This window comes from Bidens hawaiensis, unplaced genomic scaffold (genome assembly GCF_021521415.1).
Source record: "Bidens hawaiensis isolate Kalapana, Puna unplaced genomic scaffold, B.hawaiensis_p1.1 tig00006617_1, whole genome shotgun sequence".
Taxonomy (NCBI): Eukaryota; Viridiplantae; Streptophyta; class Magnoliopsida; order Asterales; family Asteraceae; genus Bidens; species Bidens hawaiensis.
In genome coordinates, this window is record NW_027491447.1 from 694,018 (window position 1) to 721,648 (window position 27,631).

Consider the following 27,631-nt stretch of genomic DNA (forward strand, 5'->3'; position numbering starts at 1 on the left):
TACTACTAATAGTACTGACTATTAATTGTAGTATATTTTAGCATTTTAGATTTTTAGTATTGTACATTTCATTTGTACTATATTTTCTTTATTTGAACCTTGGGCCCCAAATTACTTTTCCTTGAGTTTTGGGTCTGACATAGGGACTAGGACCACATATAAACATCTGTCGACTGTCGGGTTGTTCGTTCTTTCTATTTTGGGCCTCAGCTTGTGGACCCTTTTGATGTGCAAGTAGGGCTGTTCACGAGCCGAGCCGAACCGAGCGAAGGCTTGCTCGTTGCTTGGCTCGTTTACAACCGAACCGAACCGAACAGCTGAAATTCGAACCGAGCGAAAATCGAATCGAACATTTTTCGATCTAACATCGAGCGATTTTGAGCATTATTTATTACTTTTTCACTTTCAAATTTTCAATAAGAAACAAATTTAAAGGTTGTAAATAGCATATTTTATAAATAAATTAGTAGTTTTTAGACAAACGTGTAATAGATTATAAATTTTTATTAATAATAAGTTTGAAGTGAGATATAATGATCATGTAAATAAATTCTAGTATTCTAAAAACTTGAAGCGAACAAATAAAACTATAAAATTAACGGAATATGAAAAATTTAAAGAAGTAAAAATAATTGTAAGCTTATATTTATGTGTATTATATATATATATATATATATATATATATATATATATATATATATATATATATTTGTTCATATATAATTATATATAAAATAAATTAAAAATATTCGAGCCGAACCGAACCGACCAGACCTTTGCTCGTTGCTTGGCTCATTTACAAACCGAACCAAGCAGAGCGGCTCGTTTTCAATCGAGTGATAAAACGAGCGACGAACGGTTTGAACAGCCCTACAGCAAGGCATTTAAGTCAAATAAGGATTTTGGGCCCATATGTGGACTATGCAAGTAATGCAACTACTTGTGAAATTAAGAATTTAGATGCAATATGCTTGAAAGTTAAACAAGCTGTTGGTTAGTCAAAGACTCAAATTCCTTCCTCTACACAAATTTAATAGATTAGTTAACAATGTCTGGTAACTTAAGTGCATGACAACATTTATGCCTAACTAATTATGCTCCGTAACACATAATCCTAAGAATTCTTTCTCCAGCTCGATCTTTCACGTTAAGATCCGCAAGGATGAGGCTCGAACTTTTGAGATAAGTTCGTCTTCGTTTATTCCCGGTCGGTCGTTACCCGTCAAAAACCGACCGGTTTTTTTATAAGAGAAAATCCTATTTATCTCGGACAATAATATTAGGAAGAAAAAGAAAACATGTTTTAAGAGTCTAGTTTGTCGATTAAGATAAACACATCCCACGTGTAGATGTCATCCACAACTTCCGTGTTCTATTCCAACTAATATTAATAGTAACCCCTTCTATATCTACACACCACAACTACTTCAACTTCACAAACCCAACCCAAACAATCCAAAATGGGTACGGAAGCTAACACCACCTTCACCGGAGAACAACAACAATCCACCCAAGCCTTCAAACTCGTCGGCTTCAAAAACTTCATCCGTACCAACCCCAAGTCCGACAAGTTCACCGTCAAACGGTTCCACCACGTCGAGTTCTGGTGCTCCGACGCCACCAACACCTCTCGCCGCTTCTCTTGGGGCCTCGGTATGCCTATTATCCTCAAATCAGACTTATCCACCGGTAACACCGTCCACGCCTCTTACTTACTCCGTTCCGGCCACCTCAACTTCCTATTCACCGCACCTTATTCACCTTCAATCACCACCACCGGTTCCAGTTCCAGTTCTATACCGTCTTTCTCACACACCGTCTGCCGTGACTTCACCGGAAAGCACGGACTTGCCGTCCGTGCTATCGCCGTTGAAGTCGAGGACGCCGAGACTGCGTTCGCCGTTAGTGTTGCTAACGGCGCTAAACCCTCATGTACTCCCGTAACTATTAGTAACAACAACAACAACAATAATAATAATAATAATAACCAAAACGACGTCGTCGTATTGTCTGAGGTAAAACTCTACGGCGACGTCGTTTTGCGTTACGTTAGTTATAAAAATCCCAATCTTGAGAATAATTTAAAATTTTTACCCGGGTTTGAACCTGTCGAAACGACGTCGTCGTTTCCGGACTTGGATTATGGTATTCGTAGGCTCGATCACGCGGTAGGGAATGTTCCGGAGCTAGCTCCGGCTGTAAAGTATGTGAAATCATTCACTGGGTTTCATGAATTTGCTGAATTTACGGCGGAGGATGTCGGGACGAGCGAAAGCGGGTTGAATTCGGTGGTTTTGGCGTGTAATAGTGAGGAGGTATTGATACCGATGAATGAGCCGGTGTATGGGACGAAGAGGAAGAGTCAGATACAGACGTATTTGGAGCATAATGAGGGTGCGGGAGTGCAGCATTTGGCGTTGGCGAGTGAGGATATATTTAGGACGTTGCGGGAGATGAGGAAGCGGAGTGGGGTTGGGGGTTTTGAGTTTATGCCATCGCCCCCGCCGACTTATTATCGGAATTTGAAGAATAGGGCGGGGGATGTTTTGAGTGATGAGCAGATTAAGGAGTGTGAGGAATTGGGGATATTGGTGGATAGAGATGATCAGGGGACTCTTCTTCAGATTTTTACTAAGCCGGTCGGTGACAGGTATGCCGATTTTAAACATTATGTTCTTTTAATTGTTTGGCCTTAGCATCTTGCTTGAATCATCGTGAAATTATCGAAATCGGTTTAGGGTTGTAGCAATGAATATAGCATATGTTTAAACTTGAAGTCATTTTGCTAACATACATTGAAAGTTGAAAGAATGACAAACATAAAGTGAAGTGATAGGTTGCAATTCTATAATTTGCTAGCTAGAGTTGTATTATATGTTTCTTTTTTTTAACTTTATTGAAGTATAAATACATGAAACTGCTTGATAAAAGAATAATAGATGGTAAAAGATGAGATATTGAGGTATTTGGATGTGTGATTTGAAATGGATCATATGATTCCTGGTGTCACAAACTCACAATTATCATACATTTTGTTGACCGAGTCGACAGTTGGTGAAACCTCACAGCGCCCTATTGGAACCAAGTAAAATGCAGTTGAGCTCGGCTCGTTTAACTTAAAAGAGCTCGAGCTTGACTCGTTTTGAGCTATATTTCTAGAGCTCAACGTTTTGATTTATATTTCTAGAGCTAGAGCTTGGCTCGTTTTGAGCTATATTACTAGAGCTCGAGCTTGGCTCGTTTTGAGCTATATTTCTAGAGCTCAGCGTTTTGATTTATATTGCTAGAGCTAGAGCTTGGCTAGTTTTGAGCTATATTTGTCGAGCTCGAGCTTAGCTCGTTTTGATTTATATTTCTAGAACTCGAGCTCAGCTCGTTTAGAGCTATATTTCTGAAGTTCTAGCTCTGTTTGTTTAGAGCTCTAATTCTATAGCTCTAGCTCGGCTTGTGAGTAGTTTTTCAAACTTGAGCTCAGCTAGGGAGTAGTTTTTCAAGCTTGAGCTTTGCTTGTGGGTAGTTTCATAATTTTTATGTGTATCATTTAATTATTTATCTTAGTTTTATACAAGATAATAATAACTGTTACATAAAAATATTTAGTATCTTAAATAAAAATTATATAAGTAAAAGACTCGTTTAGTGAAGTTTGGCTCGAGCTCGGATGGAATGGAGTTTTTAGTTAGCCGATCTCAAGTAGCTCACATCCCTAACAAAAGCTAACGGATGTTGTATTCATACATTAGAGACCTCTGTTAGATGGAACTCAAAGTAAGCGTGTTAATATCCATGATAAATGTTGTAAATTGGTATGTACAGGCCAACGATATTCATCGAGATAATTCAGAGAGTGGGGTGTATGATGAAAGACGACGAAGGAAAGGTGCAGCAGAAGGCAGGGTGTGGAGGATTTGGCAAAGGAAATTTCTCGGAGCTTTTTAAATCTATTGAAGAGTATGAGAAGACGCTGGAAGCGAGAGCCACCACCGCTACTGCATAATTTTAAAATCTCATATTGTGTAATGAATCTGTGGATTGTGTAGAAACAGATCTTGAAATATATGATATCAAACTTCACAATAAGATATGTAACACGTCGTCGTTATGAACATACGTATCTCATGATTATGTTGCTGTGTTTCGTTTGGTTTTCGTCGGCTGGTATTGTACTTTATTTAGCTAGACGCTAGTCATTTTACATAAAAGCTTTCATATTGAATTTGTTTTAAGCTTAAAAAAATTGACTGCCCGTTTATAAACCATGAATGCAGTTCTTTCATGGATATTTTTCTCTTTATTCAAAAATCATTTTTTTTATATTTTATTTTAACGTATTTTTAAATGAGACAAGTGAACACACCTGTAGCACCAGGCCACGTACACCATCAACCAGTATGAAAAACCTAGCTGGATTCAGTATGGCTCCTCACATGATTGGATCAGGTATAATTATTTTTTGAATGTTAATGCCTATCTCCTACTATTTACATTATACCACCATTGCCAGGAATTGAACCCTGGACCTCTTACCCAAAGGCCAAAGCCTTTACCATCCCACCAAAGTGGAGATGGCGAAAGGGGTAATATAATACCAATTAGTACTAATTGCTCTTTTTTTTTTTTTTGAATGTTCAAGCTTTCCTCCTACTATTTACATTATACCGTCAATGCCAGGAATCGAACCCTGGACCTCTCACCCAAAGGCAAAGCCTTTACCATCCCACCAAAGTGGTGATGACATAGGTATAATGGTATATAATCGTAGACTCCGCTCACCTTTCCCAATAAGCTTATAATATTTTTTTTTATGAAAATAAAATATAATCAATAATCATACCGGGGCTTTTACATAGTAACATCTAAAGTTCTGACATTTGAGTTAATTCCATATGTAGTCCTTCAATGGGTATTTATATCATTTCATAAAAATTAACACAAAACATACGTATTTTATTTTAACTCTAAACTTGTTACAAAAGTAATACTACATATACCCCCATACATGCACTTTTAAAGCTTATTAGCAATTGAGTACCTGCTTAAAACACGATAAGACCTCTTAATAAAAAAAGTGTGGTATGTGATTTTTTTATGTTCTTAAATAATTGAAATTAGTAGGCTAGACTTCATTATTTTCCTTTATTGGTATATGAATCTTAAAATTGTCATATAGACATGCCATATAGTGTAGTTAGATAAGTCGTATGTTAAACCTGCTAAGACACGAATTATCAGCCCTAAGCTTATACCCTGCATACGTAACCAGTGCCAATGATGAGTAATAGGGTGATTTGTGAGATAAGGAGGAGAGAGGAACGAGACTGGTTTGTGAGAGGTCAATGACTCAGTGAGTGAGCGAGTTGGTTCATGGTAAAAAATATCCATCCTGGCGATATGTGAGTTCCGATGCCCTACAAATGCTCTAGTTATTAAATTTGGTTTTAAACACTTTGGGTTGCTTCTCAAATATGGAGTGAATCAAGTGTTTGAACGCAACACCAGATGAATTAAGAAAAGAAGAGTAAAGTGTCATTTTCGTCTCTGTGATTTGGCAAATAATGCGAATTTAGTCCAAAAACTTTATTTTTTGCATATGGACTCTTCACGTTTTCCAGTTCTTACCAATTACATCCAAATTACTAACCCCGTTAAATTTAATCGTTAAGTCAGGGGTAGACATGTATTTTCACCCTTTCTTTATTATAATACTTATTTTAGTGAACTGCGGTTTCGTCCCTTTAGTTTGTCCAAATTTGCAGTTTTAGTCCAGTAGTTTCAAATTTGCAATTTTCGTCCCTATGTTTCATTTCACTTGCAATTAAACCCGAATTGCCTAATATCGTTAAGTCTGTTGTTAAACCCGTCAGTGTGCCTTTCACGTGAGGGCAGTTTTGTTCCTTGTTTTTTTCTTTTTCCCCAAATACACCCCCGCCCCTCACGTGAGGGGGCTTGCGAATTATGACTGAAGTTTATTTAGGGAGAGAAACGACAAAACTGGTCGTCACGTGAGGGGTGCACAAATGGATTAACGACCAAAATTAACGAGGTTACTAAATTCGTGTTTGATTGCTAGTGAAATTGATACAGGATATCTCCTTATTTGAATATCAGATTTTTAATATATTTTATTATTCGTTTAAAATTCAAGTTTCCTAATATTTATCTTTCTTGTTTAGTAAGATAGTCTTTACTCTTTAGTATAAATTGGATGTTATGGTTTATTGTTTTAATTAGTTTTTTGATTAAGTTTATATAAAAGAACATTGTTCTTGGAACCTATGGTTCAGTTTATCGGTCTTTGATTAACTAAAGTGTCATGAGCCATTTGAATGATTCCGTTCCCGCATCAATTGGTATCAGAGCTTTTGGTTCTCAAATGGCTCGACGTGAGGAAGAATACTTGTTTGCTCGTAGATTCGCCGCCCGAGGCAACCTGTCACACCCCCGTCTAGGGCCTAGGAGCGTGACCAACAGTTGGTATCGTAAATTGTAAATAAATCAGAGTTGCGTTAATTTGCGGAAGACTTATAAAACTTTAAGGATCGAAAGTGTAATTTATATATACATTCAAAAGACGGGATTATAAAATACCCGCTTAAGTTGTTAACAAAAGATGTTACTTGTTTATGTTTTACAAACCACCATATATATTAAGTTTACAAAATAAATCTGAGCCATCGGATTTCATAGTACTTCGTCATTCCAAGCTCTAACTTTGTTCACCTGCAAAATGTAAGAAAATACGTCAGCAGCGAATGCTGGTGAACACGCTGACGCAAAATAACTTCTTTTACTTTATTACCCCTCGAGACTACGCCTGCCTCGGCCCAACGTGGCTTAGGAATAACAAAGTCAAATAACACATTATAAACTAGAGCCTCTACACTAGGTCATCTCAGCAAACACCACAGCGTTCGACTTAGTTAAGTACCCGTAAATATACACATACGGTCGTACTTTCTGCAGGAGAGCGTCCTACGACCAAGGGTAGTGCGATCATGCCCATACATCGCATAGTACCAATCGGTATGCAACTGTGCCGATTCTACGAATTTTAAATTTTTGTTTATTATACGTCTTTCAATGGCATAGCCAAGGATTCATCAGTCAAACACTTACGCAGATTCGAAACATGGAATACATCATGTATCCCTTGCATTTCCTCGGACAGTCGCAATCGGTATGCAACTGTGCCGATTCGTTCAAGTACCTCAAAAGGTCCAACGAATCGAGGACTTAACTTTCCTTTCTTACCGAAGCGAACAACGCCTTTCCAAGGCGAGACTTTCAATAAAACTTTGTCACCGAAATTAAATTCTAACGGCTTACGACGGACATCGGCGTAACTCTTTTGACGATCACGTGCCGTCTTAAGTCGTTCTTGGATTTGAAGAACCTTGTCGGTTGTTTCTTGGACTATCTCGGGTCCAGACAATTGATTGTCTCCGGTTTTAGACCAACACACGGGCGTTCTACATTTTCGGCCATATAACGCCTCAAATGGTGCGGTTTGAATACTCACGTGATAGCTATTATTGTATGAGAATTCCATTAGGGGTAACTGGTCGTCCCAACTTCCACCTAAGTCGATCACACAAGCGCGGAGCATATCTTCCAACGTTTGAATAGTTCTTTCGCTTTGCCCATCAGTTTGTGGATGATAGGCAGTGCTAAGGTTCAACTTCGTACCAAGAGCTTGTTGGAAGCTCTTCCAGAAATGAGACGTAAAACGACTGTCTCGATCAGAAATGATAGACAGCGGTACTCCATGCAAAGCAACAATGGTGTTTACATAGATACGGGCTAGTCTATCCGTAGAGTACGACTCATTGATAGGTATAAAGTGTGCGGATTTTGTCAAACAATCCACAATTACCCAAATAGCATTGCGTTGTCGAGTCGTCTTCGGGAGTTTGGTAATGAAATCCATAGTTATTAACTCCTACTTCCATAAGGGAAGTTCAGGTTGCTGAAGCAATCCCAAAGGCTTTTGGTGTTCAGCCTTGACTTTCAAACAAGTTAAACATTTCGCAACATGCGAAGCGACATCCCTTTTCATTCCATTCCACCAATAATTTGCCTTTAGATTGTGGTACATCTTATTACTTCCGGGATGCATCATGTATTTCGACTTACGAGCTTCGCTCAAAATTTTCTCACGCAACCCTCCAACGATTGGTACCCAAATCCTATTACCAAGTCTAAGGATACCATCGTCACCTTTGACTAACGAGTCAATGGTGCTGTTGTGTTTTTCATTGGTGATTTGGTTTTCATTGATCGCTTGAGTTTGAGCGGATTTGATTTGTTCAATAAGATCAATTTGAAGCTCTAGACGTAACGCTCGAACTCTTTTCGGCTTCTCGTGCTCTTTACGACTTAAGGCGTCAGCTACTACGTTAGCTTTACCTTCGTGATAAACGATCTCACAGTCGTAGTCAGAGCGTTTCCATCCATCACATTTGGCGCATATTGAGCTCTTTTTGATCAAAGATGTGTTTCAAACTCTTATGATCGGTGTACACGGTAAATCTTACTCCATAGAGATAGTGCCTCCATATCTTAAGTGCAAAGATTATGGCGCCTAACTCTAGATCGTGAGTCGTGTAGTTCTTCTCGTGTACTTTGAGTTGACGAGAGGCATAGGCGATTACTTTCTTGCGTTGCATTAGTACGCATCCCAAACCCGAGTGAGACGCGTCACTAAATACCACAAAATCCTCAGTACCTTCTGGCAAAGCCAAGATAGGTGCTTGGGTGAACTTTTGTTTGAGTATATCGAACGCCTCTTGTTGCTTCGTTCCCCATTCATATTTAATGTTCTTACGAGTTAAGGAAGTTAGAGGAACGGCGATAAGAGAAAAGTTCTCGATAAATCTACGGTAATAGCCGGCCAAACCTAAGAAACTTCGGATCTCGGTTGGCGACTTCGGAACCTCCCACTTAGAGATAGCTTCAATCTTAGCGGGGTCCACTTGAATACCGTTAACGTTTATGATGTGACCAAGAAATTGCACCTCGTGTAACCAGAACTCGCATTTCGAGAACTTGGCGTACAATTTCTCGGTTCTAAGAATTTCAAGCAAAGTTCGAAGATGAATTTCATGATCAACCTTAGACTTAGAGTAAATAAGTATATCGTCGATGAATACGATAACAAATTTATCCAAGTACGGCTTGCAAATACGATTCATCATGTCCATGAACGCGGATGGGGCATTAGTAAGTCCAAACGGCATGACCGTGAACTCATAATGTCCATACCTTGTTCGGAAGGCGGTCTTTGGAATATCTTCAGATTGAACTTTGAGTTGGTGATAGCCGGAACGAAGATCGATTTTAGAAAAATAGCTAGCACCTTGAAGTTGGTCGAAAAGATCATCGATACGTGGGAGTGGATATCGGTTTTTGATTGTGACTTTATTCAACGCACGATAATTGATACACATACGCATGGATCCATCCTTCTTCTTGACGAACAAAATTGGCGCTCCCCAAGGCGACGAACTCGGTCGTATGAACCTTTTTCCAAAAGCTAATCGAGTTGTTTCTTCAACTCCTTCATCTTAGTTGGCGCTAAGCGATACGGTGCTTTGGCGATCGGAGCTGTACCGGGAACAAGATCAATGCTAAACTCTACTTCACGATCGGGAGGGATTCCGGGGAGTTCATCAGGAAAAACGTCAGAAAAGTTAGAAACAATAGGGACGTCTTTGATTTCTTTTGGCTTTGATTCTTCAGTGACGTAGGTCATGAATGCGAGGCATCCTTGATTCAAACACTTGTTAGCCCTAATCATAGAAATTATGCTAACTTAGCCAGCGTCTTTGTCCCCTTCAATTCGAATCGTTCGTTTATCGGGGGCTTGAAGTTCAACAGTTTTGCTATAGCAAATGATACGAGCATGGTTATCGGATAACCAATCCATACCAAGTACAATATCAAAACTAGCCAAACTCATAGGCAACAAACAAATAGGCTGAATATAACCAGCTAAAAGGATTTTTCCATTTTCAAGGGCTTCGGAGATCTTAACGATTTCGCCACTAACAGTCTCGACGCTTAGAGTTTTATCTAATTTTGTTAATGGTTCGTTTAATAGACTACAAAAACTATAATCTAATAAACTTAGATTAGCACCCGAATCAAACAAAACTCTAGCATAGGTGTCGTTGACTAGAAACGTACCGGTTATGGTTTCCGGCATGTCAGCGGCCTTCTTTGTGTCAAGTACGAAGACTCGAGCATTTCCTTTCTTGTTCTGGCCACTTCCACCCGCACCACCAGTAGCAGGCTTGTTCTTTGGGCACTCGAAACTCAAATGGCCCATCTCCTTGCAGTTAAAGCAAGTCATCTTCTTCTTCCAATAATTAGCGGCATCGTGTCCCTTACGATTACAGGACTCACAGACTTTAGTAGACGGGGAGAAATTGCATCTGCCCTTATGATACCTCCTACAGGTCTTGCATGGTGTAGAGTTGTTTCGATTTACGCTCTTGCCTCTAAAGTTGGAACCTCCTCCAGTCCTTCCTTGAGCAGTCGCTGGAGTCACCTTCTTGTCCTCTTCCTTGTTGCGGACCATGCCGCCCATCAAGTACCCAGCCAACTCCATCGCAGAATCGGCGGTTTGAGGCAAATGTGACCTCACCATGTCACGGATTTCCCGCGGCAATCCCCATATGTAACGTGTAACTTTGTGTTGTACTCTCGAAGATTTGTCCCCACGACCTTATGATTAAGAAACTTTGTTTGGACTTGGTCGGTTTCGTGCATGGGACAAAACTTCGCCATCACCATGGCTTTGAACTCTTCCCAACTTAGACTATACATCTTGTCTCTTCCCTTGCTCATTAACAGAGCATTCCACCATTCGTGTGCTTCACCCTTGAACATCAGGGCAGAGTACTGAATCTTCTCCTCCTCGGAGCACTTGCTTGTGATAACGAGAGTCTCCATCTTCTCGAGCCACCTCACAGTTGTGATGGCTCCCTTGTCACCATGGAACTCTTTCGATTCATAGTACTTAAAATCTTTGAACGTACAACCACTCATTTTTAACTTCTTAAACTTTTGCCTAACGCCTTCTTCGGCATTAGACCCATGATCGCTTTCTTCATCACGGAATGGTTTAGGACGAGATTTAACAGATTTCGATGGATGAACGGAAGGGTTAACAGTTCGAGAATGTCTAGATTGAGATCTAAACGCGGATTCTTCCCTAACCGCATCTTTAATCATCTTTTGGATTCTATTCATATATTTCTCGGGAATTTCTTCCTCTCGCTCGTTCTCAGGGCCTTTCCCCTTATCTCTCATCTCTCTTTCTTTTCGAGTGTTGTTATTATTATTGTTACTTTGTTCAGACATTTTTCTCTTTTTTTTCAATTTAGTCTGAAAGTTTTAACAACATTTCTTTATATTAAACACACGTTTATTTATTACACATTAATATATATATATATATATATATATATCCCAAGGATATATATATTTTACAATACATATATATATATATATCATTTTCACGATATATATAACTGGTCCTATCATTGCATTAGAACGTTTCAAACGTTCTTTATTTATACACGTAACATTTAGGATTATTTTACACATAGTTTCCACATGGCCACCATCTTCAGTTCTTCAAGAACATCTTCACAACCTTCGATATCTTGTTGCATTTACGAAGGATTGTTTCTCCAACTTTCTTCTTTTTCTTCTCTTCCTCGTGCACCTTCTTCCTCCAATCGTCGGTTTCATGTAGAGCGCGGTCCAAGTGCTCCTCGAACGATTGTGGGATTACATTGGGGTATCCATACTGCGGAGGTGGTTCACGGTAACCCAATGTCACCATTTCGTAATGGTTCCTCGGTTCTGGATACGGAACATAATCCATGGTGGATGAAAGGTAGAGATAGGTTTTGGCAGCTTGATTCTGTTCACGGATCTCATCAGCTTGTTCTTGAATTGACGGAATCTCACCTTGGAATGGTGGAAAGCTTGATAAAGTCCCAATCCTAAGTTTCTCTAGGCATTGGACATAGGGATCCACAGAACCATAGCTTGGATTTTGGGAAGTGAGTGATCCATCCATTGGGTTTGCCATTTCTTTGGAGTTTTCAGGATTCTCGTCTTCCGGTTCCTCTTTAGTTTCTTCCTCGGGATCCTCCTCTTCTTCAGGATCTTCCTCATTTTCTGATTCCTCTTCCTCCTCTGGTTCTTCTTCTTCTGGTTCATCTTCCTCCATGGGTTGTGTGGGTTCATTGATTATTGGGATCATTTGGAAAGTCTCAGTGGGCATCATTACTCTTATCTTTGGTCTACGGGACGGTCCTTCACCGTGGTTTGGTTGGGAACTAGCTTCATTGAAGGTGGAACTTTCGGCATTCCATTATTGTTGTTCGGAGAGATATTTCATCCACTCGGAAGATGGTTGAGAATTCGGTAGGTATCCGGCTGGATAACATTGTGGTGTCACCGAGGGTTGGTAATTGAAGATTTCTGTTGGATGGTATGTCGGTATTTCGGAAGAATTATACATCGGTAGGGTTGGTGGATGGTAGCTTGAGTGTCTTGGTGGCTCCATTCCCTGTTTTGGTGGACTATCGGGAACATCAATTGGGTATGTCGACTTTCTGGGTAGTACACAGGTTTGGTCAAGTCGTGTTCCACATCTTGGTTGAAGTATTCTTCATAATATCCGTCACTCATGTTGTCTTCGGGGTAAGGTTCAGTTATTCCGGCCTCCTTTGCCTTGCGTAAATAATTCTTCATATGAGCTTTAAACGACATCTAACAATATGGGTGGTTTAGAGTGTAGAGTGGGAAAGAAAGGTTACCAGCCTATCTTATCCCTAAATGTAAGGCCCCGTTCCCGGTAGCCCTACTTTAGCATCGGATTTACTCATAAACACAGTTCTTGCAATCAGAGTTAATTAAAACTTTCGCGGAAACGTTTACTTGAAGCATTCGTTACAAAACATTTAATCTTTTCTTTAAAACCATAACATAAATCATCACATTAAAACATCATTTCTTCCATCTTCAAATGCCAGCCGTTCGATCCATGTCATGTGTCATCCTCATGCCATCTCGATAAACATGTATACCTGCGTGCATACTAAAAGTCAGCTACGCTGAGTGAGTTCTAGTTAATCAGACGAAATACAATACATACACACATACATACATATATACATATCCGAAGATACATATACATACTTAACCAATTACCCTACTACCATACATACATACATATCTACAATCACTAACCCTGGTCTACCGAGAGTACGATCATAGTCCGCTGTCTATACCTATACTCAAGGTTGTGAACACGTAAAAGGTCCGCAGTCCTTACCTATGTTCACCAGTTATGGTACGTGCAAGGTCCGCAGTCCTTCCCTATACCATCCTATATTGACAACACGTACAAGGTCCTCAGTCCTTCCCTATGTTGCAACCTAAACCATAGCACGTACGAAGTCCGCAGTCCTCCCCTATGCTACCACAACACAAATATAGCACGTATAAGGTCCACAGTCCTTTCCTGTGCTGACGCCTATCTACATTACGTATAAGGTCCGCAGTCCTTATCTACGTTGGCGTCTATCTCCTATAACATGTATAAGGCCCACCGTCCCTATCTACGTTTACATCTATCATCTACATCACGTATAAGGCTCGCAGTCCTTAACTACGCCATCACCTGCCAAGTCTACGTCCAACAGAAGTTAGAGGGATTCGCCATCCTAACTTACGATGTCGAACGTAGGACTCACATACCATTAGTGTACCTGTATACACATACTTCACATATACAGTAATTACGTTATAGCATAAGAACACTCTAGGCGTCTTTACATCATTCATTTAATAACCATACCCCTTATCGATACGTGCAATATCCGAAGATCGTTCACGCCCCGACAAGTGTTCATTTGTAATGTTCATACATCTTCCATATATAATATTCGTACATTTATTTATAACCTGACAGTACACGCAATATCCGAAGATCGTTCGCGTACCGACAAGCAATCATTCGTATCTATCACATATATCACATATGGCATACACTTATCACTTAGGATAAATGTATTAACAACACATCGAGTATGCACACAGCCCCGAAAACATAACAAGGAATGGGGCTAGAAACTCACCTGATCTCAGCTACTTCTTCTGTTAACGGTTACTCCTTCTCGAGCTGTGCGCGTCTAACTGTTTAATAATTGAATATCAAATACTACTCTAGCCACTCTCATTGCTACTTAACCAGTCTTACGCGTCTAAGCCGGTTTTGCTTCATTAGATCATTACCTGGTTAGTTAATCGTTACTCATTAACCTTTAAAGGTATCTTCCATAAATTGCTAAACTCCAAGGGCTGTTATGTAATTATATAATTCTTTTCTAAGTCCAGGGACCATTCTGTCTTTATATTAAACTCCTAGTTCATTACTTTGCCCTTAACGAATTGGGTAAAGAATCATCATCTGATTCGCTAAGCTCCCATAACGAACTAGCTAACGAATCACCCTCTGATTCGCTAAGTTCCCAAAACGAACTAGCTAACGAATCACCCTCTGATTCGCTAAGCTCCCATAACAAACTAGCTAACGAATCACCCTCTGATTCGCTAAGCTCCCATAACGAACTAGCTAACGAATCACCCTCTGATTCGCTAAGTTTCCTTAGCGAACTAGCTAAAGAATCACCCTCTAGTTCTCTAAGTTTTCTTAGCGAACTAGCTAAAGAATCACCCTCTAGTTCTCTAAGTTTCCTTAGCGAACTAGGGTTAGGTCAGGGAACATTCCCTGACACCTTTATCTTTTTCGGCGCCGTCATCGCCGGAAAACCGCGTTTTCGCCGGAAAAACGAGATCTCACTCGTTCTTCCACCGTTTTCATCGTTTTTCGTCCCGTTTGATCCATATTTGAGCTAGGGTGATCCCTAAACTCATCTTAGGTCCGGTTTATACCCGATTCCACCCGGATCTTGTGATTTAAACGGTTTAACGGTGTCGGCTCGTCGTTACGCGACTATAACTAACGTTTTAGGCTCGTACAATATTAAACTATCATTACCTCGGGTCGGTGCTCGGTTTCCTTCTTGATTTCGGCTAGAGATAAGGAAGAACTAGAGAGAAATATTAAGTGTGTGTTTTGGTGGTGTATGAAATATGTGAGAATGAGGATTAAATGGTGATTAATGGTATTTATAACTAGGGATCATGGGCTCAAGCCCATGGACTCTCCTTCCTTCTTTCATAACATAAATCCATAACCCATATCCATTACCCAACACTAGCCCGACCCATACCAACTCCTACTCTATTTATTTTATTTCCCGATAACCCGAGTAAACTTTCCCTCTATTATTAAGTAATATAATTAATATTACTTTGGAAATTTCGGGATGTTACACTAAAACACATAAACAATTATTTCCTATACTTGGACGAAGCTTGGGTATTGTTTTATGATACCCAATTCGCTAAGATCGATGGCTCTGATACCAACCTGTCACACCCCCGTCTAGGGCCTAGGAGCGTGACTCAACAGTTGGTATCGTAAATTGTAAATAAATCAGAGTTGCGTTAATTTGCGGAAGACTTATAAAACTTTAAGGATCGAAAGTATAATTTATATATACATTCAAAAGACGGGAATATAAAATATCCGCTTAAGTCGTTAACAAAAGATGTTACTTGTTTATGTTTTACAAACCACCATATATATTAAGTTTACAAAATAAATCCGAGCCATCGAATATCATAGTACTTCGTCATTCCAAGCTCTAACTTTGTTCACCTGCAAAATGTAAGAAAATACGTCAGTAGCGAATGCTGGTGAACACGCTGACGCAAAATAACTTCTTTTACTTTATTACCCCTCGAGACTACGCCTGCCTCGGCCCAACGTGGCTTAGGAATAACAAAGTCAAATAACACATTATAAACTAGAGCCTCTACACTAGGTCACCTCAGCAAACACCGCAGCGTTCGACTTAGTTAAGTACCCGTAAATATACACATACGGTCGTACTCTCTGCAGGAGAGCGTCCTACGACCAAGGGTAGTGCGATCATGCCCATACATCGCATAGTACCACCTATGTAAGGATCCAGACATACCCATAGTTATAACGGTTTTAGGAACACATAGTTCCTTGTAAACAATTTCACATAACAAGTTTGACTCATTTTGAAAACAAGTTTAAAAGTTTGGGGGCGTATTCACCTTATCTATTTAGGATCGGCTTCACTCACCGTCCAAGGGTCTTTCCCTTTTCTTTATCCCGAACCTATAGTTACGAGTATAAATATTTGTTAGTCGGATACACGATCCGGCTTAAGACCTTTAGTCTTATATCTCAATCCTCGATTGAACCTCTAGTTCAATTTATTTTTACTTGAAAACCTCTTGTTTAAAAGTAAATTATAAACCTTTAGTTTATATTCAAAACCCGACGTTTCTTCTTCTCCAAGAAACGTGATCTTTTTCTTTTATTATTCACGAATACTTATTATTCAATAAATAATAAATTCATAACAAAGAATATATACATATATACTTACACACATATATATGTTTATTAATCATATCATTTCTTTATTATTTTCTTTGTTATGTTTGCATTTCTTTTCTTTTATCGAGGTATCGAGTATATCCTCGACTTAAGGCCAAAGCCTTGAATATAATATTAAATTATATTGAATTCGACATTACGCCTAACCTCAAATGGCGTATAGAGACTCCAGGGACTTGAGCAGCACTTCGACGCCGCTTTACTTCTCGACACGCTAATCGAGGAATGCCAAATCTTCAACACTCGTGGACACGATCTTCGAGAACAAACGCCATTCTTGGTTAAATGTGGGTGGAGGGTGGCATGCACTTCGAGGAAACGTCGTTACACAATCGGGAGGTTCGTGGCACGCTTAACGAGGAAACGAGGCACAAATTTCTAGGTGTTCTAGAGAGGGTAGATGTGAGAGCAATTTGATGTATAGATTTGAGATGCTCATGGTCGTTATTTATACGCGATTTTTGGAACCCCATCGCGGTACGCGATGGGTCCCTGGGCTGACCTATCGCGTACCGCGATATAGGTCAGATGACGCGGCGGGTAGGTCTGCCACGTGTCAACACGTGGCAGGCACTGCTCCACGTGGCGGACGTGTTGCCACGTGGTGAAACGTGGCGACAACCGGTGCCACCGTGTGCCACGTGGCACACGTGTCACGTGGCGACAACCGGTGCCACCGTGTGCCACGTGGCACACGCGTCACAAATTGTCAGTAACCCCATCGCGTATCGCGAGGGGTCTCTTTGATGACCCGTCGCGTAGCGTGAAGGGTCAAAAAAATCAGAATTTACATTTTAAACCCTAAGGTTTGGAATTTGGCAATTTCAGTCCCTAGACTTTGGAAAGTTGATACTTTTGAACTCGAAATTTTCACGACGTTACACAACGACACAAGTATGGCTGATTCACGTGCCCACGGTAGATATTGGCATTCTACTAGCAGAGTCGCCGCGAGAGGCAGCAGTGGAATCCATCCCGACCCGCGGGATCTTGAAGAGATCAAACAACTCCGACAACGAGTTCATGATCTTGAAGAAATCAAACGACTCCGACAACGAGCACGTGATCTTGAGTAGATCAAACGGCTTCGAAAACGAGTCCGTGATCTCGAGTTACAACGGGAGATGCGCAAGGCGGAAACCGAGTCGAGCACCGTCGTCTGGGACGAAGGTGGCGACGGAGAGCAACATCCGTTTGGCCGTCACCCACCCCGGTTCTATGAACCGATCTATCCAGAGTGTGTATTAGAAGACGGACCGAGGCTCGATGAAGAGGGGCCGAGGTTTGATGAAGACGAGGTTGATTTTGATGATGATAACTGTTTTTTTGCGTATCCATCCGGTGGTGATTTTAGCTGGGATTCGCCACCCGTGTTTGATAACTACGATGAAGAGGAAGAATATATGGTGGTTCTAGATGGTGCGGCGGCTACTATCGGATCTCAAAGTCCATCCACGATGATGCCTATGGTGTTGTCTGATATCACGGGAATTCAAATAGTAGGTAATTTGACTTTTGCTCCGATTTTAGTGGAAACTCAAAATCAAAGTGAAAAAAGGATTTCAATAATTGGTGATAAGGATTCTGATGTGGGTTTGCATGTCAATAAAATTTGTTTAAATAATACACAAGATATGGTGAGGCATATTACTAAAGTTGCATACATGGAAATAAAATCTAGATTGCATGAAAGTTCTGTACGGGAATTATTAAATGTATAGGGTGTAAGAATAAAGTTGGAGAAAAACCATGGATTCAATATGGGTTCATCACAATAAAAATAACGGAAGTGGGAGCTGAACTATTTGAGCGAGTAACGTCGGCGGTGGATCAGACGCGAATCCACACTCCCTTTGACCCGGGTGGTACAAGTTTAAAGTTAGGCAATGCACTCCATCACGTTGGAATGTTTAAGTGGGTCGTGATAATAATAAAAAATATATGAGAAGCGGGGTGATGTTCCGTTTGACCCTGGAGGCAAAACTCGAGGACGAGTTTTTTCGAAGACGAGTATGATACAGGATATCTCCTTATTTGAATATCAGATTTTTAATATCTTTTGTTATTCGTTTAAAATTCAAGTTTCCTAATATTTATCTTTCTTGTTTAGTAAGATAGTCTTTACTCTTTAGTATAAATTGGATGTTATGGTTTATTGTTTTAATTAGTTTTTTGATTAAGTTTATATAAATGAACATTGTTCTTGGAACCTATGGTTCAGTTTATCGGTCTTTGATTAACTAAAGTGTCATGAGCCATTTGAATGCTTCCGTTCCCGCATCAGAAATTAAACAAGTACGAAAATTGCAAACTTGAAACTATTGGACTAAAACCGTAAATTTTGACAAACCACATGGACGAAAACCGCAATTCACTAAAATAAGTATTATAATAAAGAAATAGTGAAAAGTCATATCTACCCCTGGCTTAACGATTAAATTTAACGGAGTTAGTGATTTGGATGTAATTGGCAAGAACTGAGAAACGTGGAGGGTCCATATGCAAAAAATAAACTTTTTAAACTAAATTCACATTATTTATCAAACCACAAGGACGAAAATGACACTTTACTCAAAGAAGAATGTCATGATTATGATATCACTCAATATTTTCATCTGATCTTACGAACAATGTCTTTTTAATCATATTAAGATTTAAAATCATTATATTCTTCGTCCAACTATATGATATGAAAATAATTGTTGGGTCAATGGGTCATAAAAAAGAAACAAATATAAAAGACAGGTAACATGCATAAAACAACAACCGCACCTAATAAATTTCATAAATAACAAAAAGAAACATCGATAGGATATGTGGGTGAGATGTCCCTATGCAAACTTTACCTCTATTCACATGAATAAAGATGTTGCTTCCAGACAGACCACCAACTTTAAAACAGACAACAAACAAATGTGCATGTACCGATAACAAAACAAATAGTGAAAACTAGAAACACATTACACATATAACATTGTAGGACACATATAGACACAAATTTCAAAAAACAATCAAAAGCAACGTCCACCTAAGGTGCACGAATATATAAGGGCTCGACCCATATACAAAAATATCATACCCTAAATACCCTAAAAATCTTTAATTTTAATCCTACGTGTCCCGAACTCCTATGAAAGATTATCTTAATTCAAATTAAGCAACTATATTATATACAAGGGAGTTTAATACATTCTTTTTTGAATGACAAAGAATCTCACGTGTAAATCTATGTCCAAGGTCGACTTCTAGACCGCCGTGAGATCATACCCCTTGTTGCACGGGACTAGAATGTAGTCCGTATAGCCTTGCCCCCTGTCGGGTTCGAACCTGGGATTAAAGCTATGATTCGTATTTTCACCAAGATATCCTTCAAATTGACCCAATCTTCTCCACTAGGAGGGCAGCCTCAGGGATGAGAGTTAGGGGTGTTTGGCCTAGCTTTTTTAGTGAAGCTTATAGCTTTTTTTTAGTTTTTTTTGCAAAATAAGCTTAATTTAGTGTTTGGTTTAGCTTTTTAAGCTTATATAGGCTAATGTGAAGAAGTTTATTTGAAGATCGTTTTTTAGCTTATTTGTGTAAGGGTGTAAATTACTTGTTTACCCTCAAATAATGGTGGATTAATGATTATTGAAGCAACTTATTAGTGTAACAAATTAAAGAATGGTGAATTTAACAATTTATTAAGATGCATAATTAATAAGAGAGAAATTGTGGATAATTAGTGAGGCAAATGGTAGAATTTCATAAAAGAGACAAGTTGGTAGATACTGATTAATATGTTGGTGGAAGATCAACTCTTACCAATAGGGATGAGATCGGGACTGTACTGGTACCGACCGGTCCCGATCCCGAAAATCGCGAATTTTTGGTACCGGTACCGTTACTGAAATATTCGGTTTGGTAACGGTACCGGGGCGGTACCATTATTGAAGGCAAAAATTCGGGAAATACCGGTTCCGTACTAGTACGAAACTCAAAACTTTGGTACCAATTTCGGAACCGGTACCAGTACCAGTACAAATACCCGAATCACTGTAGCAAACCCTCCCTTTACTTTAAAAAATCCAATATAGAATATTATTTCCAAAGAGCAGGTATAAATCATAGCTTTAGGCTTTTGATTTGCTCATCCATACTTACCATCAATCTACCATTTCTCAAACCATCAACTCTTATCTTATAAAATCCTATTTATCAAACACCCATCTACCATTTATCAAGCATTCAAAAAATTTGCTTGAAGTGGAGTAACACGAACCTATTTTCATATACTGAGGTAATTTGTTCTCTTCATTTGTACTTAATTTGGCCATATGTAATGGGGCTACAGTTTGGGCGATTTTAGGCGCGAAGGGGCTCGAACACCGCCCCCCCCCCCCCGCCGATTTGTGGGCGAAAAGGGGCGGGGGCGAGTTCTTCTCGTCGCCCGGAAGAAGGGCGAATTGCAGGTGGTGGGGCCGGCATGTATGCATATGTGTGTGCTATATATACACATATATATTATTATTATATATATTATTATTATATTACTATTTGTAGCTCCTACACCATTACACTCAAAAACAAATTCTCACCTCTTGTTGACTGGGCGCCACACGGCGTAAAACGCCCCAATTTGTAGCCTTCCACTACGCATAGCCTTATTGAATTGGTTTCTCTTTGTTTTAATTTTCAAATTGTTCTACAAAAATGATGGTATATAACATATAAAAACAAAGTAGATACATATACAATATAAAATATGTGATAATATGTAACGATGCTCTTTTTGGTCATTTTACTAACATAAGCTAAATAAAAAAGCTAACACAAACTCTTAAAAAAAGTTTATCAATTTATAGAATATAAGCTAATCCAAACATTTAAAAAGAGCTTATCAAATGATAGAAAATAAGCTATAAGCTTAAAAATATATATATATATATATAAGCGTAAACACAAAAATATAAACTAGGCCAAACTCTATCGATAAATAAACATAAAGTGAAAAAAGATTATATAATTCTATGACTTACAGTTCAGACGTCATCGAGCCTGGCCCTTGTTGATGGCGTCCACGTGGGTCGCTGAAAAATTGACTCACCACATATCATGATCAGTAACGAACAACAGCGGCTCGTTGAATTCAATTTTGGTAAACGAGCCAGAACATAATCTGTAGTTTGTTAAAGCAAATAAATTTGTACTTTGAAACGGTGTGAAAAGCAAAAGTAAAAAAAGATGGAATATTCCAATAAACAAGCCGAAAGCACTTCTATTCTCTGGTATATGGATCCACACTTTCTCGGTTTTTGCACACAACGTGTTCGACAAAATGTCTCACTATCATTGCCCTTGTCTTTTTGTCTTCATGTCAGTTATTAACTTCGATTCACCTACGAATCTAATGTTCAGTGAATCGTTCCGCTGAAAGCTTATTTATTTAATAACGAATGAAGATGAATAAAAATTTTGTGTTAGTTATATTAAACAAACGAACATGAACACATAGTTCCTTCGTTCATTTATGTTTGTTTATATACATAGTTCCTTCGTTCATTTATGTTTGTTTATATATTAACAGGAAATAGTTTATTTTATATGATGAGTTATCTACTTAATGGTTTTATAATTGTTCGTTTGTGTTCATTTATGTTCGTTTATGTTTGTTTGTGTCCATTTACGTTTGTTCACATATGCCCGTTTATCTTTGTTCGTTTATGTCGTGTATTGTTCGTTTACATTTTAAACAAACGAACACAAACATGTTCATTTTTAAATAAACGAACGAACATGAACGTAAATATTTGTTCGATTAAGTGTCCGTGTTCATTTAAAGTTAAATGAACAAACACAAACATGCCCTTGTTCATGTTCGTTCGGTTTGCTTAGAGGCCTATGAAAAACCATAGAATCATCGTTTGTTGTCAAGGAACAGATGTAGCACTCTCTCCGCTTATTATGGTACCAAATCTTGATACTGGATATATGAAGCATGCAATTGGCAACCAAGATCAATGTAGGGTGTATGTTAAGGTATGCAGGCACAAACAGTTAAAACCACACTCATGGTAGGGTCATTTGTCGTTTTAGCAAACAGTTACAAGACTTGAAAGTAGGAATCTTGAAAGCAATCCAATTTATTCTTCATTTTTATTAGCTTTAGGTGTCTTCTTTTACTTTATGCTTATAGTTTAAAATTATAATGATTAATGGGACCAATTGGTATCTGGTGAGATGGTTGTTGAGTGATAATGGGTTGTCCTGTGGCACTCAAAGATTACCTTTTTATTGGGGCAAAATATAGTATTGAAAGAGACACAATTATCACTTTTATTTTTGTCTATAATCAATCAATGGTCCAAAAAGATGGCCTAACTTCACTCGGTTTATGATATGATTATATATGTAACGAGTTTTTCGTATTTTGAATTGGGAAACACTAACCATCCATGGCTCCTGCAGGGAAAGCTTTGGGATTTTATAACAAAGCCAATGACTGGTAAATTATTTCTGCTTTTGTTTGTTTCGAATTTACGTTTTGTGATTAATTATGTTTATCTTGTTGCAGGTTTTGTAATGCAGGTCTGCCAAGTGATCTCACCGTTGTCATAGATTGAGTTAACTTCCACCTTCACAAGGTAATATTTATTCTAACTTGAAAGTTAAAAGTTAAAACTAGCAAATTTAGTTGAATTTCTGTTATTAATATATACCAGAATTCTGTTACTGCGTATTGCTTCAGTTTCCTTTACTATCGAGATCAGGGAAAATAGAAAAGTTAATCAAAGAAACACAAAATATTGATGAAGGAACTTTCTTTATAACCCTGGAGGAAATCCCAGGTGGTACCGAGGGATTTTTGGTGGCGGTTAAATTCTGTTATGGTGTTCATGTGGAACTTAGTCCCAAGAATGTTGTTATGGTGTATTTTCTGGCAGATTATCTTGAAATGATTGATGTGTATGGAGATGATAACTTATTCTCCAAGGCCGAGCGTTACTTCCACAAGAATGTACTAAAAAACTGGAAAGATTGTATGGTGGCTCTTGAAACTTGTGAGACTTTTGTGAAAAGAGCTGATGATCTTCAAATAATTTGTAAATGTTTGAATGCCATGTCAGCTATGGTTTGTACAGATTCTAGTTTGTTTGGATGGCCAATGATGATGTATGGTCGGTTACAAAGCCCGGGTGGTAGCATTTTGTGGAATGGAATTGATACTGGTGCAAGAATCCAAAGCGTGGAATCTGATTGGTGGTTTGATGACGCGTCACGTCTTGGTGTTGGTTTGTTTGAGAGGTTTATAAAAACATCGGAAGCTAAAGGCATTCAACCTGAAAAACTAACAGGTGTGATTACTGATATTTCCCACTTTGTGATTTAAATTCTTTTCTTGTTTCCGTAAAAGTATATCATTTTTTGTTGCTAGAAATGGGTCGGTTCAGGTTACACTAGAACGCTTTTGCCCAAAATTCCGAATTTTATTAAATTAATTTTCTGTCAGCATTAGAAAATTTTGTTACTGTTATTACAAAAGTGATTTACTTTTCTTTTTTTGTTTTCTGTTTTTTGATAAAATGATTTTAGGAGGCTTTATGATTTTCTGGAAAACTTTCTACTCGATTCCATTTGAGCATATTTTCTCTTTCAATTTTACTTCTTTTCTTCTTTCGCTAACGATTCTTCATTAGAGGTGGCAAAGTGGGTGGGTCAGAGGGGTATGGTGATGGGTCATAATGTTTTTTTTTAATTTCTAAAAAGGTTCCGGTGGAAAAATATTTATGAAAATGAGTTGACCTAGATCACTTTTGTGCAAAAAAGTTTTAATGTTTGTAAAATATGATTATAAACATTACCTTATTTTAATAGTAATCTAGTTTTTTTCTTTTTTATTTTTTTTTTAATAAAGTGGTTCAGGAGGTTTTACATATTGTTAGGCCTGCCAAACTGGGCGGGCTCGAATCACGGCCTTACGGGTCAGCATGGGCTTTAAGCAAATTGATTTCGGGTCAAAAGGGTTTCAAGCAAAATGATATCGGGTCAATATGTGCCATTTTGAAAAACTATCAATTTGGTTGGGGTCAATGGTTTTGACCATAATGGAATCGGGTTAAAATGAGTCGTTTTAGAAAAAAAGTACCCACCCGCCCTCACCCCACCCATGGGTTAAAATGAGTCGTCTTAACCCATTTAGACCTTTTTTAAGTTGAAAGGTTTTATAATAGTTACCCGTTTTGACCCCGTTGACTAATTAAAGGTAATATAATTTGACACGTGACTAATTAAAGGTTATATAATTTGACCCGTGACTAATTTAAGGTGATCCGTTTTGTCCCCTTGACTAGGTTAAGGTAACCCAGTTTAACCCCCTGACTAATTTAAGGTAACCTATTTGGACTCATTGACTAATTTAAGGCTCACAAAATGTACCCATGTACCAATTACTTTTGCCTAAATCAACCCATTATTTGAACAGTCCTAATTGTCGTAATTGCCACCTTTACATATTATAAATACACATTAGCCTGCCTTTGACCCTTTAATCAATATATCTTCAAGCTATTTTCTTAATTTTATTTGCTTAACCCCTTAGAGATAAAACATAAGTAAACGGGTCGAAAGTCAAAACTAAGGGTACACCGTTATTTGTTATCAACAAGCTTCTTGATTAAACATGATTTATAGTAAATGCCATTTCCACCCTATTTTGCAGGAGCTATTATGTACTATTGTGGCAAATTTCTTCATGGTTTAGGCAGATGGCAAGACTGGCCGGTTACAAAAACTAAATCAATTTCAAACTATAACACAAAAAGTGACAAAATCGATCAAAGATTATTACTAGAAACCATTGTACAACTTCTCCCACAAACAAAGGGGAAGTCTGTATGTCGTTTCTTGTTGGGACTTTTATGTTTCGGTTTAATATTGGGTGTTAATGATAAATGTCAAGAGTCGCTCGAAAGGAGGATAGGAATGCAGTTGAATCTTGCTACACTAGATGGTCTAATGATTCCTAGTTATTCTGATTCTGACACATTATACAACACTGATTGTGTTGAAAGGATTATTAGTTATTTTTTAACTTGTGAAGAAACAGGTAGTATAACTATACTATCAAGGGATGTTACTAAGCTTGTTGATAGTTATATGGCGGAGATTGCACCAGATGTGAACTTGAAACCCGAGAAGCTATATTCGCTCGCACAGGCTCTTCCGGAAGTTTCTAGATCTTTAAGCGATGGATTATACAGAGCGTTGGATATATATTTTGAGGCTCATCCGTGGCTGCACGAGAAAGAAAAAGAACAACTTTGCCATGTCATTGACTGCAATAAGCTGTCGGTTGATGCGTGTGCTCATGTTTCTCAAAACAAACGCCTCCCGCTTAGATTTGTCCTTCAAGTGTTGTTTTTTGAGCAGATTCATATGAAAACAGCTCTAACGGATTACCTTAACATGTTGAATACCGAAAATACCACCACCGGTTCTATGACTATTGTTCCGCATGGTTCTACCATGGCTAACCGGATAGACGGGCTGGTGAGTTTGGTTCGTGAAAACGAGGAACTAATAGTTGAGTTGGAACGATTGACTGCTAGAGTGCGCGAACTTGAAGAAGAGTTGGGTAAAATGAGACAAGAGATTAAAAGGATGAGTTAAAATCTTGTGTCTTAAAAACTAGTTAAGACGGTGTTTATGTTCAAGCATTAGCACGTTATAGGGTTAGCATTGTTGTACGGCAGCACGGGTACCAAGAAAATCCATCCAGGAAACATTATTGATCCTGTATGGGTTTTCTTGATTCCTTATATGTTTTTTTTCCATCAATCTTGTTTGTATTCACCTAATTGTCCACTTTAAATAACTAGTCCAACCTTCAGAATATGTATAATATTCATGTTTAGTTAACCTTTTCTTTTAGAATAGTATGTTTTACATTTTTTGAATAATATATTTTCTTTAAGTGAATTACTTAGTGACTTTGATATATCTTGCTTTAATTTTCCATAATAGTAAGAAATATCACACCCTATAACTTATAAGCATATTTAGTTTAGTACAAATATTAGCACAACATAACACTGAGTTTATCTGCCACACGTTATCATTTTTTCTCACTTTATTCGTTGTTCTTAGGTTATATGTAGCATTGAACATGCTTCGGTTCAGTTATTAGTCGAAACTGAAACCGAAGTTATGAGTTTTTTAATATACAAACCGATCGGTTTTTCGGTTATTTTCTGTTTCTGTTTATTTATTATTTTTTTTTTTCAATTTTGTGTACATTGCAAAAAAAAACCAAAAATGTATATGATGTTTTTAAGCTTGTAAGAGCGTATTAGAGTACCCCACACACATATTATACTATAGATTATAATTGCAATGTCGGTGCCACAATTCTGCCATGATAGTGTTAAAAAGGTTATATTTAATAATAGTGAAAAACAAACAATTATTACGCATTGCTCTAGTGGTTAGGAGTAGAATGTGGAAAACCAAGTTTTGACCTCAGCTCAGGTTCAATTCCTGTAAGGACCTTTTTGCACATATTATTTATTTGATTTTTTTTGGTATTCTTTTGCAGCCATATGCTTAATGTGAAGGTGTAACTCACTTATTTCTGATTATTAGTGTCCAATGCTTTCTACAAACATCAAAGTACATTGTACAAGCTAGAGATGCACATGAATTACATTTTTTATTATTATTTATATTTTGTGTGTTCTTGCTATTTTATAACTTGTTGAAACCGTAACGAACGTAACCGACACCAATCAAATTTGTGCTTGTTCGTAGTCGTAACGCGCAAGTTTTTTTCTTCTGCTGCGAGTTTTGTTGTCAATTATTTTTTTATCTTTTTACTTTCGGTACCGTAAATTGATACCGACCAAATTCGTGTTGATATCGGCCGAATTCACATCGGTTAGCGGCCGCTAAACGTTGGTTATTATTATTTGTTGTGTTTCACCCCTTATTAATGTTATCGCCTTCTATATTGACAGAATTTGCGTCGTTACATAGCCGCAACGAGCATGGTGTTTTTTTCTGTTTGCCGCGGGG

At 38.3% G+C, this 27,631-nt stretch overlaps 2 protein-coding genes across 2 annotated transcripts; both read left to right on the top strand.

The window, feature by feature from the left end:
* Positions 1-1,418: 1,418 nt before the first annotated feature.
* LOC143633164 (4-hydroxyphenylpyruvate dioxygenase-like) lies at positions 1,419-4,216 on the top strand. The gene is made up of 2 exons (XM_077101512.1): positions 1,419-2,650; positions 3,817-4,216. The coding sequence occupies exons 1-2, from the start codon at positions 1,461-1,463 to the stop codon at positions 3,995-3,997; spliced, it is 1,371 nt and encodes a 456-aa protein (XP_076957627.1). The 5' UTR covers positions 1,419-1,460; the 3' UTR covers positions 3,998-4,216.
* Positions 4,217-23,016: 18,800 nt separating this feature from the next.
* LOC143633115 (BTB/POZ domain-containing protein At3g44820-like) lies at positions 23,017-26,439 on the top strand. Its single transcript, XM_077101461.1, has 5 exons — positions 23,017-23,066; positions 23,136-23,149; positions 23,191-23,205; positions 23,284-23,916; positions 25,281-26,439. The coding sequence occupies exons 1-5, from the start codon at positions 23,017-23,019 to the stop codon at positions 26,228-26,230; spliced, it is 1,662 nt and encodes a 553-aa protein (XP_076957576.1). The 3' UTR covers positions 26,231-26,439.
* The last annotated feature ends 1,192 nt before the right edge of the window (positions 26,440-27,631 follow it).